At 47.4% G+C, this 16942-nt stretch overlaps 1 protein-coding gene across 1 annotated transcript in view; it reads left to right on the plus strand.

Moving 5' to 3' along the window:
* Tmem131 (Transmembrane protein 131) overlaps positions 1–16942 on the plus strand; it is a 113531-nt gene that overhangs the window by 91618 nt on the left and 4971 nt on the right. The window contains exons 32-35 of the mRNA XM_077703345.1: positions 443–631; positions 3481–3690; positions 5854–6134; positions 8779–9018. Coding sequence (XP_077559471.1) covers positions 443–631; positions 3481–3690; positions 5854–6134; positions 8779–9018 — 920 coding nt within the window. The remainder of the gene's footprint in view (positions 1–442; positions 632–3480; positions 3691–5853; positions 6135–8778; positions 9019–16942) is intronic.

Genomic DNA, 16942 nt, shown 5'->3' on the forward strand with positions numbered 1-16942 from the left:
GGGAAAAAAGCAGCAAGTCTGTCAAGTTTCACAGAGTTTACTTAACAATTACAGGAATCTGTTTTTAGAGCCGTGTCCCCCCTTAAGTCTTCTGTTAGTTGTCTATCTTTCCAGTGCTTCTGCTAAGCATCTTTGCCTTGCGGTCTATTCATTACACCATTGGGAATTGGAACTATGGCGAAGAGTATTTGTTCCGATTGGCCGTAAAAATCTTTTGTGGCGTGCATCTAATACTCGACCTGTTGCGTTCAGCATCCAGAAGCATGCAGAAAATTTTACAGCCCGTGGGAAAAAATTTGCGACCACAATTCCCGATTTATGGTGCTGTCTAGAATAACCCTCCCGCTCTGTGCAAGACGGTGCACCGGAGGAAGCAATCGCGTGGACAGAAAGATCTTGCCCTGCGAGGCCTTGTTGATGTGGCGCGGTGTGTTCTGCGCAGACGAGGCATTGGCAGAAATAGCCAGGCAGACGGAGAGCTTTGCCCTTCAGCAGAAGAGTACGCGCGTGAGCCGACCCCTGAGCTACTCGGCGGCGGTGGCTGGCTCGAGCTTGGCGAGACCTTCGCGAGCACAGGGTAGCCCACCTGGCCCTTCGGCACCTCCTCCTGCGGCCGCCAGCCGTAGCCCAGGTGAGTCGCCGCCACCACCTCATTGTAGCAAAAGGCAGAGAAGGAAATAACCTACTCTGTTACACTTACAAGTCAACTTGTCTTACATAGAAGCCGTCGTTTGCTAGGTTCTGACCAAAATTGTGTGCCTCTATTGGGTCATGTCGATAAAAAGTTGTGCGCGCTCATTCCAGAGATAGTGTGAAATCCTCTGTAGCTCTGAACCTAATGTAGGTATCTTGAAAAAAAAAAGTGAAAGTAAAAGTAAAAATTTTGCCTCTGAACGGCTCTATTCGAAGTTTAATTTACTTGTCATGAGTACCGTATTTATTCGAATATAGGTCGACCTTTTTTTTCCGAAAATGTGCTTAAAAATTGAGGGTCGACCTATAATCGTGACCGAAGAACCTCGACCTATAGTCGTGATCAAAAATGGCGGGCGCAACGAGCGATCCGTTTCTCCGTCGCGCCCGGCGCTCCTCAATTTGAGGCGGCAGCGCGGAGCATCTAGAACAAAGACAGGCAAGAAAATAAAGGAAAAAATAACAAAACAATCAGCCTAAGAAAACCACCCACAGTCACTGCCGGCTATCGCGCATTACCTGCGGCCGAACCGGACACGAGCGAGCTTACGTACTGGCTAGAGAGCCAGATTGGCTTGGCTTGGTGTCTTTGGCTTGGCTAGGTGACTTTCGCCACCTAGCGTAGCCACCTCGTGAACGGAACGGCGTTGACGGCGTTGCCTGCTTCGCTCGCTGTCTCTACTATCTCCCGTTCTCCGTTTCATGCGCTTTCTTTGTGTTTGCTTCGTTGTGATTTCCGCACACAACGTTTTTCTCGTGCGCATTTCGCGATGTCACGTCGGACTTTAAGCGGCGGGTGATCCTGTTTGCTGAGAACTTGAACAACTGCGCCGCTCAGCGAGAGTTAGTCGTTAATGAAAAGCTGATCAGGGGATGGCGGAAACAGCGGGACGAACTTTTTGCTTGTAGGGGACTGCGTCGTGCGTTTCGTGGTGGGAGGCACGATGCTCTCGAGAAAAAACTCCGGCTGCACGTGGAAGAGAAGCGTGCGAAAGGACACCGAGTGTCCTGCGAAGATATTCAGACCAAAGCTCAACAGTTAGCGCTGCGAGGCGGGATTGGCCGTTCAGCCTTCAAAGCCAGTCGGGGGCGGGGGTGGGTAATGAACTGCGGCGCATGCGGCGCAAGTTCCGACGACGACGCATTGTGTGGCTCCGACCAGTGAGGTGACCGCGTTGTAAATAAATGGGAGTTTTAAAAAGTTTCCTCAAGTTTTTTTCTTAAAAGTATGGGTCGACCTATAATCGAATATATTATTTTTTTTTTCGGCGACTTCAATTTTTAGGGGGTCGACCTATATTCGTGCTCGACCTATTTTCGAATAAATACGGTAGTTATTAGTTCATTGTGAAGTTGTAAATGCTACGAGGTCCCCGTCTGTGGTCAGTAGACAGCCATGTATGTGGAAGGATTGCGGCCGCATAAATGGCTCTGAATATTGTTTTATTGAAACTATCCTGGGACAAAATATATGGCAGTTAATTTAAAATGAATTCTAAGGACTTTATATGTATGTGTGCTTATTTGAGTCCCCATACATAACTCAGTGTAGTTATCCAACAATGCAGCTTCGGTGGTCTTCCGTTTTCACAGGGGTGGAACGGCTATAAATTTTTCAGGCATTGTGGCTAGAAATTCGTGATTGCTCGTTGTTACGTCTTCCTAAACCCAACGAAGTTTCTCTCAGCTCCCACAGTTAAGTTCACACCGTCTTTGCCACCCTTGTGCATGTCGAAGTAGCAGCGCAAGGCACAGTGGTCACATGGCAGACAGCCCTTTCTGCGGCTTCACGGGCAGGAGCTCTCATCTTTTAAGTGCCTTGTCATCATAGCTCGCTCGCTGGACACAAGTAGCGCCACATGGCAATTCGTCATCGCGGCGTAACCCAGAGGCTTGGAAATCGAAGTGTTTTCTATAGTCATAAGCGTTTGAAACTCTTGAACCGCTGGCGCTTGTCATACATCTCCCCGTTGTTTAGTGCAAAGAAAACTGCACGTACACTTGAGGCAAAATATACATGATTAACCGGCAGCGCCCGCGTTCATTTAGATAGGAACTTTCATTGGGTTGCTTTTACGATAGTAAGTGAAAAAACGTGGCAGTGCAACACCGGCACGTGCGGGAGGAAAAGCAAGCACAAGAAGAACAGAACTCCCGCTGGCACAGTTTCGGGCAGGGGACACTGCGAAGGCGGGAAATTTGAATTGCATTGGGTGTTAGCAGTGAGTAGATAACGGCACTACAGCCCATTATGGCGAATCACTGCTCTGCACTTCCCACAGCTTTCACATTGAGTGAAACGGCTCTAATTTTTTTCACACTTCTTGTCACTCCCATGGGCAACAGCATTGGCAATAGATCATTCGCTACCTAGGACAGTAGATAGTGTGCTTGTTGAGATGCCAGTCTTTTGCCTCCTTGGTCGTCATCATTTCAGATGCGACAACTTTTGTCACAGTCGCATCTAGCGTGGCCATGTCTTTCTCCTTTGTTCTTTGGCTTTCTGTGAGAGTCAGCCATGTTGCTGCATGTTACACGCGTAGCGTGGTAAAGGAAAGATAACATAAGAGTTACATAAGAGCACTCAAAAAGCCTAAACCACAACAAAGAAAAGTGGGCTCTCTTGCCATTGCTCCAAGATAGGACGTGTTGAGGCAAAGCCTTTTCCTGGTTTCAGGTCCTTTTCCAAAGGGAGCTACAATGCAGATTCTACAAATACCTCGAAGGCCGCCCTTTCACGTGGGCTAAGCTCCCGCTGACTGCCCTTTGCTGCCGCCCCGGTTGCAGGTGTTGTTGGCCAGAAGCCCTCGGGGCTCGCCGTGGAGCCCCCGCTGAAGACGAAGCCGACTTTGCCCGGCCATTCCTGGGATGCCTTGAGCAGCAGGGCCCTTCCAGACATGTCCCTCGACACTTTTCCCCTGGCTGCCGAGAAGCCCAAGGAGCCCTGGTTGGAGCCGTCGGACAGCACCAAGCAGGAAATCGCACCCGCACTCAGAAGTGAGTCGAGAGGAGGAACACGTCATTGCTTGCTCGGTTTCGTCTGGCTTTTGTGGGCGCGAATCAGACAGAGTTGGACCTACCGTACATTGATTGCAGCCATCAACTCGGTGAATATGCAAGGCCACCTAAAGAAATGAAGCTTATTGCCAAAAATGCATTTCGGCACACAAGTTGCTGGCTCGTCTGTGCATTGGTTGAAGTCATCGGGAAAGTGATCTATGCCTGTGGTTGAGCACAGCTGCATAGTCACATGTCACCCCTGTGTCAAGTGCGTAGCCAGCAGGCAGTTGGGATCTAGCTTGAATAGATACTAAATGCTAATTAACTCTTTGGTCAAGCAGAAAGATTCCAGCTCTGTAGGCTTTTGTTTTGTGACCAACGATGCTTTGTTTGTTTAGAAATAAAAAAGTTGGAAGTTCGTCTCCTGCGTCTGCCTGCGAACATAACGTGCGTTACTTTTAATACCCCTGTTGCACGGGCACCTTAACGGCCGTTCAGGAAAATGGCAGTTGGCCTTAAAGGAGCCATGAAGACAAAATACAAGTTGGGTTTATTAGAAAGACTGCTTATTCCCGATAACAATGATACCAATATCATCGCAATCTTCAAACAAATAACGGAGATATTAAAGAAAACGCGTGAAGCAGTCGCGACCCCCTAGCCAATTTCCCGCAACTTTTCTATGACGTCACGGAACCTTGTCTGTGCGGTTGGCGGCCGCCTAAGAGACCTGTTGCGACGACACATGACTGGACGTCTGTAATGGGGCCTCTAGTTACACTTGACCGCATCACTTGAATGCTAACGTGCAGTTAACGCACTGAAAATTATGTTTTATTGTTGGCCCGTATGACGTCATTGTTGCTCATAACACGTCACTGTGGCGCAAAATTTGAAAGTTTTTAAATACTTCTTGCTTTTTTTTTGTTAAAAAAACATCTTTTGTGGCTCTAATGGAGCTGAGTGAGATACTGAATCCTCGTTCTTTCAAATTAAACGAAGTTGTATTTTCTCTTCATGGCTCCTTTAACGGCCATTAGGCGGAGTTACATGGCACCATGAGCACCGTTATAAACGTGATGGTCATCGGTGCCAACAAAGGTCACTGGTCTCCGTTCAGCCACTGTTTCCCTCCGTTCTGTCAGCAGTTAGGCAAGATGGCTGCCCACAGCAACAACGTGGCCCCGCTGCAGGCGAGTGCGCTGACGCAAAATGATTCGTGTGGACACTATCACTGATGCATTTGCTAATTAACTTGTGACAGGATAGTGGTGCTGTGGTTAGTACAAGTGATGGACCGTGAAATGGGACGCTTCACCATATCGAGACCACATTTGCAACGCCATGAATTGGATTGTATCGGCTAAATGACGTTTCCTGGCACGGTAACAAAAAGTTGTTGCGAAGAGCAACAGAAATACACTGTGAAATTTGTAGTGGAGAAAATAGAGAAAAAACTTTTTGGAATTCACGAACTAAAATTTTGAGAGTCACGTGATTAACCATTGAAATGGAACAAAACATAGAAAGGGCCATGTGAGCACCGCCGCCACCATTCAGTTGCCATGGTTGTTACGGCATTCAACTGCCATTTGCATTAACGGCCGTTGCAACTGCCCATGTAGCAGGGATATAACATCATTTGAACTGCGTAGAGTTGCAGCTGCATCACTGTCTTTCATGTAGTTTTTCCAAGGGCGTTTCGGCACTTTCTCATTGTGCTACATTTATTGGCAGCCAAAAATTTCCCCTCAATAGCACAAAGGGTCAATTTCTGTTACATTAGTTGAAGGCTGTTTCGACATGTATGCTGTGTCTTTTTGTAGCACCAAGAATGGCTGCTGATGACCAAGCAATAAAATATCTTTTTGTCAGAGTTGTGTGAAAGTCTGGGCCTGCTAATCCATGATTACTTGAATAAACAAACCACCGGAAAAATGCTTCGCAGAGAGCAGAAACAGAAAACACAAGGAGGCCTGGATGAAGTCCAGTTAAGTCCAGGGGCTGTCGTCGCGTTTCCTGTTTCTCCTGTCTGTGAAGCATTCTTCCAGTGGTTTGTTTATTCAAGTGTACCATTGCACCTGTCCGCCTGCACATTTTTGTGCACTGAAAGAGCGGCACACATCATCCGTCGCCTGTTGTTGTCCCCCGTTGCTGCAGACATGTGTGCCTCGTTCTCTCCGAGCAACCTGCGGCCCAGCGGCACGTACCCGGTGGTTCCTTCCCCCGACGTGTCGTACTCGCCGTGGCTGGCACCGAGGCCACCCACCGACTTTGGCTCACCCTGGAAAGGGGCCACGCCAAGCGCGGCCTCCCCGCCCAGCCTGATGTCCCAGAGCCAGTGGGGGGTTCCCGATGCGCACAGACCGCTTGCACACAGTGAAGCCGACCGCTGGGCACCTAGTCCTCCTCAGCGCCCCATCGGACCCGGTGACATTGCGGTGAGCCGGGGGGGCTGTTGTGTGGGTCACCAGATGTAACGGGTAGCCATCGAGTGGGATTAAGGCTTGGCGGTGGTGCTGCGAGCGAGCATGTACATGCTGAGTAGGGGCGTGCGAATGCAGAGTACAGTTAAACCTCGATGTAATGAACTTCAATGTAACGAAACCCTCGATGTAACGAACCACGAAATTTTTCGTAGCTTCAAGTGTATGCACACCATGTATTTTCACCCTCTGTGTAACGAAGTCCCGTTTGACGGAATTTCAATGTAATGAAGTTTCATGGAGAACTAGCCACGAAATTTAAATTGTAGAGGGATATTTTGGGACACGCAAGCGCCAAAATGGGGTCCCAATAAAACGCGAACGGCAACACGCGCTGCCCAATCCGCGGATGCGGCGAGCCACGGAGTCTGTGAGCGAGCCCCTAGCCTACAAACTGTGTGGGTTGCATTTGTGGCTGGCACACTGTTTCTGTCGGAGCTTAATCGTCTACGCAGGCATCAGCGTGAACCGCACGGGGCATTTTCTCCCCGCAAAAACGCAAAACGCGCCCCGCAAGTCACAGGTGCGCTGACACAGCCGTGGAGACCACTCGTGCGATGTGGGTAGCTCTAGTGACCGCTTCTGACCGCTCGCTGAAATGCAACTCGAGGAGCAAACGAAAGGGGAATGCGAGAAAAAAACACGGATAACGTGGGCGAAATACTATTTCACAGTAAAACGTCATACGTGCCGCTTACAAAAGCGCCCATCAAATATTCTCCGCAGTGGTAAGCCTAATCGCCTCTGGCGGGGCTACCGCCGCCGCATGCTGCCGCTTTGCCCTTCGTTCGAGTTCGCTCATGCTTGTTGGGTTTCATCATTCCAGCAAGCATTTGTGAATCTGTAAGAGCCTTGCGCGCGCGTAATTTCTTCACACCCGTGCCCGCGATTGCGGCAGCTTCTGCCTGCCTCAGCCAGGAAGTGGCTCGCGCTGCACGCAGCAGTGGGAGGAGCCCAGCCAGTTCCACCAATGGGGAGGCGCGCACCTTATGGCGGGAGCTTCGAAACGCTCGGGGATGCCAGCTGGCCAGACGATTAGGCTTACCGCCGCGGAGGATATTTGACGGGCGCTTTCGTAAACGGCGCCTATGAAGTTTTACAGTGCAAATTTTGCGTTTCAGCGAGCGGTGAGATGCGGTCGCTGGAGCTCTATGGCTGGAGCTACCTGCACTCGCGGGTGGTCTCCGCAGCTGTGTCAGTGCGCCTGTGGCTTGCGGTGCGCGTTTTTGCGGGAAGAAAACGCTCCATGCGGTTCACGCTGATGCCCGCGTAGACGATTGAGCTCCGATAGAAACAGAAACAGTGGGCCAGCCGTGTATGCGCGCCACGTTTTCTTTTGCAGGAACTGCTTCACGGGATGAACACTTCATTAAAACCGCGAATTTCAATGTAGCGAAATTTCAATGTAACGAAGTACATTACGAATTTTATCGACTTCATTACATCGAGGTTTAACTGTAGTAACTTTTGAATCAAATGCCAAACCGAATTCAGAAAGCCGAATATCAAATTCGATATTGAATATCTCTCCTTTTTTTTTTTTTTTATAAACCTTGAGTTTTCATAGGTTTTCGTGCAAAAACAGAAGCTGCTTCACACGTTTGAAAGTCATTAAGGGTGGTTTTTTTTTAATTTATTTTCTTCTTTCCCAACCCAAAGGACGCACTTTTCAACTCTCATTTGCAGCAGTCCAGTCACTGAACCACTATCACCAACACCTCAGGAATCCCAAGTGTGAACCAGTGGTAAGACGCTACTCAGACGGCACTCAGAATGATGTGTCTTCTCCCATCTTGTGTAGCGTCTTACCTTTGATTCCCACTTCAACCTTTGGTTCCCATTTCAAAAACCAACTGGCCCAGCTTTCTACCTTAGTACCTTTTCTATTCCTGCTGCGTTTTTTATGCAAGGTAACAAGAAAGTAAATTCTCAAAAAGGAAAGTGGGGATAGAGTTCACTACACGGGTAAATACGGTATTTCGTTCTCTTCAATTTGCATGTAAGCTATAATGTCGCTCGGTATGATGGAAATGACCAACTTTGCCTGGGTGTGTGTAGTATGTAGCCCACCACCAGAGAGAGGGCACACCACTGGAAACGAGCGTGCATGCCTTACGAATAAACAGACACTTTGGGTCTCGACTTCACTGAGACATCTCTTTCCAGCGCTCGGCTGGCCAGACTGGCCGCCAGTGTATACTATACCCGAAGAACATAACAGGGTGCTGCTGCACGAAGATGATGTTTAAAGACAACCCCTTTCTGATCGTTTTCCAATGCTCGTGATGAAAGTGAAAGCCAATGAGCACAGGTGCTCGAGAGGGTGGCAGCGATTGAGTAAAATTGCAAATGGTGTCCGAGCTTGCTGTGGGCACTTTGTGACACGCTCGTTAACGTCACTAAAGAAAATGAAAGGGAGATGAAATTTCGAGAGAGAAATTATAGCTTTATTCATTTCTCAAAAAGAAGGCATCCTCGGTCGTCAATCGAATGCCAAGGAAGTTACGAAATGTGTGATTTTTCTGTTAAAGCACTCAGTTATTCAGTCTGTGGCATTTCTTTTTTGTCAACTTGCGAGCCTGTCTGCGTGTTGTTGCAGAACCCTTTCTGGGAACCGGCGCCGCCCGTGCCAGCGGCTCCGGTGGCCTCGTTGCCCTCCTCTGTGTGGGGTCCGAGCTGGTGGAGCAGCCCCTCGGTGGTGCCCACATCGTCGTCCGGTGCGCTCTCTCCCGGAGGCATGCCCCACACTGGCGGAGACACCTCCCCCACCGACTCCCTGACCAAAGTGGTCTCCTCACTGGCCCTGGACTCGCCCGACTCCAGTCTCGACTTTGAGCCCGTAAGCGAAAAGTGGTCCTGGACACTGGCTCCTCCCTCACGTGCACACATCTATGCTTGCAGTTGAAGGGGCCATGAAGACAATGTGCAACTTTGTCTAATTTGAAGGAAGTAGCCCTTGGTAGCTCACTCGGGGGTGGTATTCTCATGTTTTGTTTGTTTTGTGTCCGTTTTGAACAAGCCCGCATTGGGTAAAAGAGAACAACCGGATGTGACGCCATGCCAGCACGGCGGAGCTGTGAGCTGCCAGAGATACTTGATATAGGAGTTGCGAAACTCCCCATAGGCCCCATGTATCAAAAAGTGGCCCTAAGATTGGTCCACTGCTTTGGATCTTGTTTTACAGTGGCGCCATCTTTTGGTGACAAAATAAAGTATACAACTTGATTCGCCGCTCGACGACCTGGGCAAGAAATGGTATTTGAGTGCTTATGTAAATTTGTTATGCCAACGGAGCCCAATGTGTTGAACTATGCAAGTGTTTTATATACATACGGAGCAAAAGCAGTAAACAGAAATGCGACCATGGGGTCAACCGTCGCTTACGCACTGTCGTCTGCTGCGCGTCCTCTTCGGTCTTCTGGCGGCAAAAAAAAATAAATAAGTCGCCTCGACGGCTTTATGCCAGCTGAAACTGATTATTTAGAGCCGCTTGATCGGCTACTAGATTAGTTTTGGCATACAATGAGCTGCAGGCCAAACGATAACTGCAAATTTAGTACTTCAGGCCGGACCTACGTTGGCCGTAGTGCCCGCGCAAGCGCTAATTGGTCGAGGCAGTTGCACGGACGCAGAAACAATCGCAACCTAAAAACCGGAGTTAAGGTAGCAAGAATAACTTATGAAAGCACAAAAAGAAAGAATTATGCACTTTAAAACAAAATGTAACGTTAAATTTTCAGTTTGAATAAATTGTTTGTTTTTTTGGATTGTGCATGCGTCGGGCGCAGTGGCGCCACCGTACGCACGACCCAAAGAGGGGGGGGGGGGGGTTCCAGGTGCAGGCCGTTTTTTGAGGCGGTGTTTCGCAACTGCCTACATCGAAGAGCTGTGGTGAGCTGCGACTTCTCAGAGCAGACAATTTGGAGCAGACGATTTTTCGTTGCCTTTTTGTAGGTTCGCTGGTGGAACAACAAACACACAAACAATAGTTTAAAATAGGTTTAGTCGTTTAACTCTTTCGTTACCGCGGGAAATTGACCAATTTTGAAGGGTCTAACAAAACATTTTCTTGTGCTATACATATTGGTTAGGCACACATTGCAGTGACACACAATGCAGATTATTCCACGCGCTTTCCAACGACAGCAGTTTTAATAATGTTTTCCTAAATAATTATTCCGAAAAAAATTATCGAATTCGAAATTTTTGTCCACGCGTCGAAGAAAAAAGAAAAAAGTAAGTTGTGTATAATAAATCACCTGTAGTAGAAAAAATTTAGAATATACATTTTGTTGGTAGGCATTTCAAAAACCCGTCCTAGAAAAAAAATTGAGTTGCGCAGTACAATTTGTCAGATATAAAAGAAAATGTTAGCCCATGTGGTGCCCGTGCCATGTGGTGAAGCCCAACTTCTATTTCAAGTTTTGCTATTTTGGATAGTTCTCTAGAAGAAATCTGGTGGTTTGACATTATTAAAGGCCCAAATTAGCCTCCACGTGATGTAAAAACACCTTGTCAAATATTATCACCAGCACAATAGTGAAGATAAGCAAGCGATGTAAAAAAATCCGCTTGGAGTTGAGAACCAAACACTTTGGTATATGCTTGTTGACGTTCTGATGATCACTTATCAGTCAGATCTTTCATTTGCGGTTTATTATCATGTTTTGACTCACTATGGTAGCCCTGCTTGCAGGAATAAGGTTTGATGCGCTAGAGTCATGCCCAGCAAGCTTTCACCAAGCCGCCGTCGGGCTGTGAAGCGAGTTCAGCACTACGAGCCTACTACATTGCAGTGCCACCTAACAATTTCGAAAAGAAACAAATACAAGGCTGTTGGAGACTTTGTCAGAATAGACAGTACTACTAAGAAGCGACACTAGACCTCCGGAAATACCCTCATATGAAAACGAAACTCGCCGGTGAACAGCTGGCGGTGTTCAAGGCCAATTGGAAGCGTTCTCCTCGTCTGAACTGATACACGACGACTTGGTGTTATCATTTGACTTTCAACGGAAGCTCTTATCCCAGAAGCAAGGCGTAGATAAAGTGGAAGCGCGAGCGGCATGCTTGTTTTGAGGAGCAGTCGCGGGCAACGGAGGCGCCATGGCAAATGAGCTTGTAGTTGGGTAACTGTGTAGTAGCGCCAAATATGAATTTCGCAATGCTAAAACGAAACCGAAACTTCTGGAAACTGGTTGAAAATGTCAGGCACACTTGCTAGACATGCGGGGGACCATCAGAAATAAGCTTTGGGAGAATAAAGCTGCCCTTTGTCCGAACCAAAGATCATTAGTGAATAGCTGGGGCCATTTTCGAGTAATTATCACCTCTGAACGCTGTCGGATTGCAAAGCTGACCCCATTATTTGGTATTTGACTTGCCAGGAGCCTTTTGACTAAAAACATATTATGGTAATGCAGCCTAACCACGACCTGCATCCTTTTTTCTCAAGTGCAGCAGTCACGCCCCCTTCCTCAAAAACACGCGCACCTCAGCTCGCAAAAAACGCCGCCAAAAATCTCAGTGTCGCCGGAGCGGGAAAATTTAAACTGATTCTAAAAGGGCAGTGCCTAGACTAATCACTGGCTGCATTAGGTATACGAGAAACGACTACAACATGTCGAAATAGGCAATATAAATCATCGATCACCGGTGATCGATTTGAATAGGCATGGTAACGAAAGAGTTAAAATGTGTTTACAAGAACAGTTGTGCATAAGTCAACCCAAAGCCCGCCTACAACTGAAAGTACGTCACAATAAAACGGACGCAAAAAGGACGTCCGTTGCCTGGACAAACACGAGAATACCGCCCCAGCTCCATGCCAGCCATGATAGACGTTCTTGTTTTAGCTGGGAAAAACACACACAAAAAACCGGTGAAAAACTCAAATTTTACGCTGCAGTGACATTATATGAGCCAGCACGAATAAACATAATTGTCAGTGCATTAAGTGCACGTTAGCATTGCATTCAAGTGATGCGATTAAAGGGACCTAGAGGACCCATTACAATCACCCAACCGTGTTTCTTGGCAGTGGCTTTGGTCAAAGGCTGCCAGTCGCCAGAGACAAATATGGTTGGAAAGCGGCTGCAGAGTCGCCACTTCTTCAGCTATTTTCCTTAGAACCTCAGTTATTTGTTTGAAGATTGCAATAATACTTGTATCATTGTTACTAGGACAAGGTAGTCTTCTGAGTGATTGAGGCATGTATCTTGTTTTTATGGCCCCTTCAGTTGGTTGACATGTGAGGCTTTTGTGATGGGTGTCTGTCGTAGTGTTGTCCAATGAGGCCTCAGCGGGAAGAAGTTAGCCAGGGTGAAGCTGAAGGGAGACGCGGGGGTGACGCAAGGCACTGGCTCAAGTGACAGCAAAGAATTCTTTCTATGCTGATCAGCAGCCCCCGGGTGAAAGCAAGCATATTAAATGAGAAACTGGGATTTCTTGTTGGTTAGAATGAGTGTCAGACAGAAAATGCAAGTTGATGTGTCCCTGTTTGATGCAAAAATGTGTGGTATGTTGCTGCGCATTGTTAATGCCTGTGGGAGTTTAAAATTAAGCAGTGTGCTTTTTGTTGTTTTTGTTGCTTTTTTTACTTGTTTTTTTTTTTTTATTACTTTTGAGTCTTGTGCACTTATCAGACGTGCTAATTTTGTAATAAGTAAAGAAGTTATGCTTTCCTAGGTGTTGTTGGCTGCCAGCCTATGTCATAATGCTGAAGGGTGTTAATGAAAAACAGTTGCGTCAAAGTATGACGCAATTATTTACTGCGCTTTCGATTTAACAAAGTCTGCAAGCATCGCATGTACGTACCAAAAGCCCTTTGGCAAGCCGAAGTACTGCATTTTCGCGTGAAAAATCTTCCCCTGCATATAACTCGCACCCTAATGTTGCATCCACAGTGAAATGCAAAAACCTATCACTATATATAATACTAGCACGATTGACTACGTTTGCATGCAATTTTCGGCCTTCATAGGACTGCAGTACCACACAAGTACATCGCATGTAGCCAGATAAAGAACACGTGTGCCAGCAGTCATCGCACATTTTTTTTTACCCTTGCACGGAGAGCGTACTAACCCTCTCTTTAAATCGAAGGGAAAAAAAAAAAAAAAAAGATGCAGCCAAAAGCCACATGCTGTGTGGCGAGGCACGTCTGCCGAGCTAATTACTTGTAGATAGCTGCTATGTTATAAGAAACATCCCTCTCACTTGTGAAAGAGTCAGCCCTTGTTATCTGATCCTCTATGGGGCTCTCAACTTCCTGTGACATCCAACCTTGAATGGCCAGTGTGCTTGTGATAAGGATAAGATAACACCATGGCCCAGACTGAACTGTGACCGTTTGCTTTCTTTTTTGCGTGCGACAGTAAGCCGGCTAAAACTGAGAGGCGAGAGAACGCAATGACAGCTCGGACGACACACGCATGACAATGTGCTTTGCATTATGGTGAAGCAGCAGTTTAGGACAAAATTCATTTATAACCCACCCCCCCAGTTTCACCGTTAAGATTTTACGATGATTGAGTTTTTATGGCGCAAGGCCACCTAAGGGCAAAGAGCGCCGAGAAAAAGTTGTTTTAGGCTTACCGTTAAGATTTATCAACTGTTAATGTAAATTAATATTTGAATGAAAATGTATTTAATGAAAAATGTGCACTGGGGCATGTAATGTGGAAACCTGGGATGTGCCACTGGCCAGTTGGCAAGGGAAAGCGCCAACTGGAGATAAGCTTGTGACCTTTTTGGCAAAGACGAAAGAAAATGTGCATTGGCATCTCCATGGTGTCGTCAGCCTCCACTAAGCATGAAGCGTGTCCGTTGCAAAAGGCGAGCTAGTCATGTACAGCGTGTAGGTTGGGCGTGGTTGCTCGCACAAATAACAAGCTGATTTTGGGAATTTTACTGACATTACTGACAACTACTAAAGGTATGCTGTGCACCTACCCCATTATTTGTACTGCTGAAGTGTGTAAACCTCGACTGAAAAAATTCATAATTGAGCAAATTTTTGGCTGATAGTAGGACTTCGTTATATCGAAATTCAACTGTAAAGCCTCTGGATGTCGAAATTGAACAGCCGTTGCTGTTCATTTGGACCTGTGTTAAAATGTTAGGCTAATGTGGCAGAGATAAAGTTATACCTCAGAGGTATGAGAAAGAGTTTGTTTACATTACTTGACATACAGCTCACCTTCGCTTTGCCTTACGGTCACTTGACTAACAGAGAAGGCTTGAGGCGTCACTACAACAGCAGAAAAGTTTGATCATGACACCATCTGTAAAAGCTTCTTTCCCCAAGGTTTTCTTTAAATTAGTATTATTATTATGATTATTATTGTCGTCACTGCTGCTGCTGCTGCTGTTGTTGTTTTGTCATCATCATCGTCATCATCATCATCCCTGGTGGTATTTCATCCTTCACCAATACTGTTTGAAAGCTCTTTTTCACAATATCTGTTGAGGCGACTCACAGGCTGCATGCATCACCACATGTGCTTGTAAAGCAAAATAAGTGCATTGATGGTGCTGCACTGGCTTAATGTATACCATTTTCAGCAAGCACAGGGGCGAGACAGCTGCGCATATTGCGAATTTTTGATACAACACCATTTTCCTGCGCCAAGCTGCTGCAAAAGCATGAAAATTGCGAAAATTGTGCCAAACTGCTCCAAAACAACCTGAAAGGCACGGATTTTGATGATCATGTCAGTTTCAGCGGGTAATACAGTTAAACCTCGTTATAACGAGACGGGCTATAACGAAATAATGGATATAACGAGCAAATCGTAATTCCCCTTGAAAGTCCCCATAGAAACCAATGTATTTAAAACCTCGTTTTAACGAGGTAAAATTTGCCAGTTACGGGATATAACGAACAAATTTCGTTGAGAAATCAAATTTCGAGCTAATTTTTAAACAGTGCGCAACGCGGATTTGAGACAGTGCGCGACGCGGCAACTGTATTAGCAGTTCAAAACTCCCGCCACGCGCGCGAAGCTGGATGGCGCGCCATGCGGACGCTGGCGGACGCTGCGGACGCTGGCGGACGCTGCGCCCGCGAAGCCATTCCCACCCTCCTCTCGCTGCGCACGGCATGCAGACAATGGGGCCCTTCGATTTACAGTCTTGGACTCACCGCGGGCTCCCCGAGAAGCAGTCCGACGTTCGATTTTCACATGCATCCCTATGGCTTCGGGGAATCCTCGGACTACCCGCGGACTATCCGCGGTGAGTCCGAGAAGAGCCCCAATGCGTCGCCTTCCTCTCCCTCCTGCCCCCTCCTCCCCTGTTCGTATCGCCGACGTCGCTGCGTAGTTGCGTGTGCGTGGGTTTTGGCAGTCTTCAGCCTTATCTTTTATCGTACTGCTCGCGTTATTCCAACAACGCGAGTGCGACAGGCGGGAAGCGAAAGCTAAAGGCTATCACGCTTGAACAGAAGACTGCTATGATAAAAGCCGTCGCATCGGGCGCGAAGGAAGGTAAGGTGCACTCCGTGGTAAGGTGGCAAGAGACTTTGACGTGTGGACGAGTACGCTGTCCACCATCGTGAGCAACCGAGAGTCCATCGTCAGCGCTGTTGCACGTGGCGTGAAAGGAAGCGCTAAGGACGGCGTCGGAGGCACTAGATGCGGTGGACGTGCTGCGCCGCTACTTCGGCGCGCACGAGGGCGGCGGAGATGGCGTGAACATAGCGGCCGCAGCTGAGCGAGCGAGCCATCGCTCGCATCAGGAAGGTGCATCAACGTCCAATTACGGACTTCGAGCCAAGTCTGTTTGAAATACGAGTTTTGAACTGCAATAAAGTTGGTTCGTGATATTTCCTTCCTCCGGAATGTGTTTATTTTGCTGACTACCGCCGTGCGGCAAGATGCTATTTCGCCCGCTTTTTGTTTTAGGTAACCACAATGCAAATATTTGCAGTAAATGTCGGCTACGGCTATAACGAAATATTGGCTATAACGAGCAAATCGCGGCGCCCCTTCAATTTCGTTATAACGAGGTTTAACTGTAAAGCCTCCCACATCGCGGTCACCGCTTTTATCGACGGTTAATCGTAAACGCAGAAACGGCACAAATAGAGAGACTGAAATGAAGCAAACGATAGCTTCTAAAACGCGATGTGTGGGCACTAATGGGTAGCACTAATGTGTAGCACTAATGTGTAGGCACGAAAGGCAGTTTTGCGCGAGACCATCTTGTACAGTCGAACCCCACCACAATTAACTCCGCTTCTACGAAATATTGTTTTCGCTTCAACGAAATTTTCGCTAAGTGTGGCTGTTTTTGAACATTTAGTATTTCATCATAAAATACGCTTAACGCCAGACATCTTATATGCACAGGCCGTTTAGTTTCACTTTAATTTGTGCGACGGATGCCCACAATACCATCCGTAAACAAAAACAAACTCATGGATGGATGCCATTGTTTACTGGTGATAGCGGTAAGACTGGCTATCTTTACGTGAAGCGCAGGCCCGGTTTGCCAATCTGGAGCTACAAGCAGCTACAGCTTTTCCGTATCCAGTTGAAATCACGCGAATGTGCTTGCTGGCACTGAGCAGTCATGTATGCATTGCAAGCAGCTGCATTGCACTTTTCCTTCTACCAATCTTTAAAGTAACAAAAGTAATGTTTTTGTGCTTAGTCTTGAACCGAGCGTGCGCCATAAATGCAAGCGCGCACGGCTTGCCTGCTAAGGTCAGATGCTGCCGTGCCCAGTCAGACGATGAAAGGCACCACTGCTGCCACAAG

This window comes from Haemaphysalis longicornis, unplaced genomic scaffold (genome assembly GCF_048455015.1).
Source record: "Haemaphysalis longicornis isolate Haplotype H1 unplaced genomic scaffold, Haemaphysalis longicornis Haplotype H1 scaffold_3, whole genome shotgun sequence".
In the NCBI taxonomy this organism is placed as follows: Eukaryota; Metazoa; Arthropoda; class Arachnida; order Ixodida; family Ixodidae; genus Haemaphysalis; species Haemaphysalis longicornis.